The 4750-nt window shown below is 42.7% G+C and overlaps 1 protein-coding gene across 5 annotated transcripts in view; it reads right to left on the bottom strand.

Annotated features, from left to right (window-relative positions):
• Positions 1-2233: 2233 nt before the first annotated feature.
• Positions 2234-4750, bottom strand: part of CASK (calcium/calmodulin dependent serine protein kinase) — a 394879-nt gene continuing 392362 nt past the window's right edge. Inside the window, exon 25 of one of the 5 annotated variants that reach the window (XM_007457189.1) lies at positions 2234-3620. In XM_007457189.1, the coding sequence (XP_007457251.1) occupies positions 3444-3620 (177 nt within the window). In that variant the 3' untranslated portion in view covers positions 2234-3443. The remainder of the gene's footprint in view (positions 3621-4750) is intronic. The other 4 variants (XM_007457187.1, XM_007457185.1, XM_007457188.1 and 1 more) reach the window with 4 other exon arrangements.

The following is a 4750-nucleotide window of genomic DNA, read 5'->3' as shown; positions in this document are numbered from 1 at the left end:
TTAATCAAGAAATGTTCTTGCTAGCTTTAGTGGCATGTTCTCTTTGCCCCAAGAGATTGACCTGAAATGAAGAAAAGGGTATCAGTGGGAGACAAGAGCGTTTGTTTTGGGCTGCCTGTCCTTAAGGGGCAGTGTCCACGCTGGGCATCTCCACCTCTGTTTCCCCAAGGGTGGCTCAACTGACTACACTTTTTCAAGGAATGAACTCAAAGCCTTAACGAACAGATTAACTACAAGTGATTTAAAAACAAACCAAAAAACCTCATCTGCAATAATGAGATCAAAGGTTTTAAAAAAAATAACTGTAGCATGGAGTCCAGGCCTGGCAGGCTGGCCCCAGCGGTGGGAGATGGAATGGGCCCTGGGGAAGGGAGCATGTGCTGACCCTTTGTGCGGTGAGGGCTTTGCAGCATCTTCTGACATCCTACCACCAATGGGACGGGCTCAGAAGATGCCTTCTGAATGCAAATTGCAAGAAGTAGGTCACCCATTTCTTTTCCTCTCTGAGCAAATATTTTAAACCATCTCACTTGACAGGAGTTACACTTAATTGCATTTAAAAAAGCTACCATATTATCTTGACACTGGGAAGCTTCCTGAATTAAATTGACATTTTCCTTTTTAGTGTTAGAATGGAACATGCTGCGTGTGCAAAGTAATTAACCGTTTTATGATTAGAAAATCAGGACATTCTTTTTAACAGATAATTTGACATATGAAAAACACCCCATTTCTTCCTGTGGGCAATGGGGTTGGAAAGAGAGCCCTTAGAACATGGCTCAGTTGATCAGTGCAAAGATTTAATAATCTAATCATTCACTCTGTTCTTTTAAAGGAAAAAAAATGATTTTGTTGATGGAATGGAAACAGTAAAGCAGCTTTTTAGCAATTTTCTGATTGCTTAGTGGACAACTGTAATGGAGGTGCAGCAGCAATGTACCGAAATTACTCTGGATTCAGAAATTTAAGTATTTTCTGCTAGGTCAAAAAGACACTGCTTGAGAGAAGACGTGTATTAGTGGAAGGGAACAGACGACCTCTGAGAAGTTAGACAGAATGAGTTCTGGGTGCAGGAATTTTGCCACCCGCACAATGGTGAGAATGCCGCCTGTCTGTGTGCTTCTCTGAGGACACATAAAGTGTTGGACGAGAGAGGATGAGCGCTACAGTGCTTCTCAATCCTGGGGCCAGACATTTACACTGGCATTGCTTTTCTCTTCCTCTGCATGACCCACCTTTATCAGCATGGTGGGTGGCTTAAGACAGGCATCGTCGAGCATCTCTGGAGATTTGGTCTCAGAGGACAAGTGGGGTTTCTACCAGAGGGAGGGAGCTTCTGTTCTCAGGTGTTAGTTGTATTCTTCTTTGTGCTTCATTGGAAAAGAGGTAGAGCGGGCAGTTTCACACTGAGTAAGAGCCTGGATTGTGACCAGTACCATCACGGGAATGACTGCCTGGCCTTGGCATCAGGTAGATTTAAATCAGTCCTAACACAGCCCTGATCAGCTCTTGGGGTTTCTCCCTCCATCCACGGTGTCTCTGGTTTGGTGGTTTGGTCACCCTGCTGTGGGTCCCAACAGAAGCAGTTTACTCAGCACTTTGTAAGTTGTATACTCATCTGGTTACCCACAAAGGACAACATCAGAGGAAAAATCAGCATGGTTTAATAAGAGTAGGTGGGAGGGGAGGGTGACACCCTAAAAAGAGTATACAAATGCCTTCTCGGTGTGGTCCTTCATAGAGAAGCTGTTCCGCTCAGAACACATCCTGCCAGGGCACAAAGCAATGAGGCCATCTAACCGACAAGAAGCAAACTTGATGGTATTTTTTTCAAGGATCTCAGGTTAATAGAACCACTTCACACCCTGACAGACACTGTCATGAAAAACCTTCCACTGACCTCTGGCAAAGAGTCAGAAGACCCACCCCCCGAGCCTGAATCTCCTGTATTGGAAGAATGTGACCTCACGGAAGGGTGATGTGATGGTTAATGTCTCTAAAGCAACAAGGACATGATTCTCCTGTGCCAAGGGATATAGCAAGAGGAAGGAGAAAGCACAGGTGCACATTAGTGGCCCTTGGGTGCAGAGTATTTTGTTGTCCTGCTAACTGATAGTCATTCCTGGGCCTTTGATGTTTCAGTGAGCATCTAATGGATTATAAAATCTAAAAGATCATCACCTTGTAAACCTGAACAAATCTATAATGAAATGAAGGACCCAAAGGCATTTAATTATTGAACACATAAAAGGAAGTATATTTAAAAAAAAATTGGTCAAACTGTCCTGTTAGTTATCATTTTAAAGGAATTTACAGGGCTGTTATAGATTATTCTTTTGGAATAATTCAGTTTATAGCAAATGCCTAAACTGGTTTCTTCATTGCACAGTATATTCTCTTAAAATGGGTGCTTTAAAACAATTACATACATATTAAAAATCCTCATTTCTTTGCTTAATTAAAACGTTAATACTCTCAGACAACACAGATCTGAAATGGTGAAACCAGCAATTCCCCCTCCCACCTTACAACAAATTAAATTGAGACAAAATTACAAACACATTTCACTACATGATTGATTATTATTAATAAAAATCAGTTTCTTTGTTTGTTTTTTATAAAGTTGCCCGAAATGCAAGGGATGTGCATAGGTTTACAACTTAGTCATAATAGCATTTTATTCTTATTCCCCTGGGTGTGCCCTGTGAACGGAATGTACTTTGCTGTAGATTACAGATTGTTTTGTCCAACACAGACAGACACACCGACAGCATAAACGCTCGCGACTGTCCACATGCATTAAGAGTCAAGACCCAACTTCAAATCTCTAAAAGGTTTACAGGGTGCTTCAAAGAGACAGTATCACATTATCTGGATGTTACATAAAGGACTTAAAAAAAATACTGTTCTAAAAAAAAAAAAAAGAGGAAAAAAAAGGCCTTTAAAAATTTATGAGTTTTGTAATCACTAGACTGATTATTTCAAATAAATAAAGGAAAGAAAGATATTCCAATCCATAAAATCAGACTCTAAAAAGAATGTAGTGTTCCAACCCCAGTCAAGGTAACAGAATCATTGTTTATTATTATTAAAATAGATTATAGAAAGCAGCATCTATTTTGTGCAGTTTTTAGGGGCCTTGGAAATAAAAAGCTATGATTTCCAAAAATATAACATTCCAAAGGATTGAATAATACATACATTTAAAGATACATTTTATTAAAGTTTAGGAGAACTGATTAAAAAAGATACTGTCTCTTTAAATTAGTGTGTAATTGTTTTTCTCCTCCTATCTATTCGGACATGACAATAATTATAAATGTAGGTCACACTACAACTAGGTAGTCTCTAGGGACCACGACCTGCTGACACAAGGCCGATAACAGAGGCTTTTCCATGTATGAGGTGGCTCCCAGTTATGCGGCAGATATCTGGGGAGAGGCCTAATAGACCCAGGAGACCGGGACCCACTGCGGGGCTGTGCACACAAGCTCCACGGCTTCCTCCAGATGTCTGATTGTCTCATCGATTTCATTGTTGATAATTGTGAGATCGAAGTAGTGTGCATATGTTCTCTGTAAGATGTCAGACTCCTTCTGCAGACGCTGAAGAGATTCATCCTAAATGGTGATGGGATGGAGGTAGGGATGGGTGTGGGAGGAGGGAAAAGCAAAGAGAAAAGTCAGCCGGATTTTTTTCTCATGTCACATTTCTGTCCGTCCCAATGTCAGAAACAGTCAAGGCCAGACCTTTATGTGCCACATCTGGGCGTGAGGCCAAGCCCGCTTCGTGACAGAGGAGATGACGGTTCCTGGGATGGCAGGGTCACAGAACTACGGCTTGCAACCACGACTGCTCACCATGCAACAGGGGGCTCCACGCCAAACCGGACGGACCAGAGGAAACAGACACTCTTCAGCAAACAAACACATCACCCCATCCCGGCCAAGCAGTGTCTGCCCCGGGGTCAGTGGGGACAGACTATCAGAGTCGAGCCGCTCTGTCCTCATTCCTCTGACCCAGGCCCACCTCACCTCAAGCCACCCTCCTGTTTGGCGGGGGGTGGGGGGGCTTCAGGGGACGGACGAGGTCAGAGCCCTGCATCCCCTTCCCTTGGTCCTCTGCACTTGCTTGCACCAGGCCCCAGAGCCCAGCTGTGTTTGCGCCAAGAAGCCCCTGCCTCTGGACAACAAATTAAGTTGTATTTTTCTCTATTCTACCTAGAGGTTCAATATGTTCCAGGAATTCAGTTACATGTAATGGCCCTCACTCAACAGCAGTGGATGCCAGAGGCAAAGCTTTTTGGATGTTACAAATAATGGATGAAATAAGGCCATTTCCCAGATACAACAGCAGCTGGCATCTGATGAATCCCCTCACATTGGTCTGCACTGGAAATGGCCAAATATCACTGTTCATAAGTACTCACATCTCTTATGGAAACTCTGAAGGAAAAGCAGCTACTGAACTCTTCGCGGCAATAAAGGCTTTCCCTCAACTCCTGCAGCGCACTACAAAGAGCCTCAGGATGGCAGTTCTTTCAAGATGGGGATCTCTTAAGGGCCACCAGAAAGTCTGCCTCTGCATCTTCACGGGTCAGATCTTGTTATGCTGAACTTTTAATGGGCAAGTTCAAATTTGAAACCAGGAAACTTTGTAAGTCAAAGTAACCGACTAGATAGCTGAGCTGTTGGGTGGAGTCTGAAATATATATATATATATATATATATATATATATATATATATATAT

This window comes from Lipotes vexillifer, unplaced genomic scaffold (assembly GCF_000442215.2).
Source record: "Lipotes vexillifer unplaced genomic scaffold, Lipotes_vexillifer_v1.1 scaffold1439, whole genome shotgun sequence".
Classification (NCBI taxonomy): Eukaryota; Metazoa; Chordata; class Mammalia; order Artiodactyla; family Lipotidae; genus Lipotes; species Lipotes vexillifer.
The sequence above is the reverse complement of the archived record's forward strand: the minus strand, read 5'-3'. Positions and strand labels throughout refer to the sequence as shown.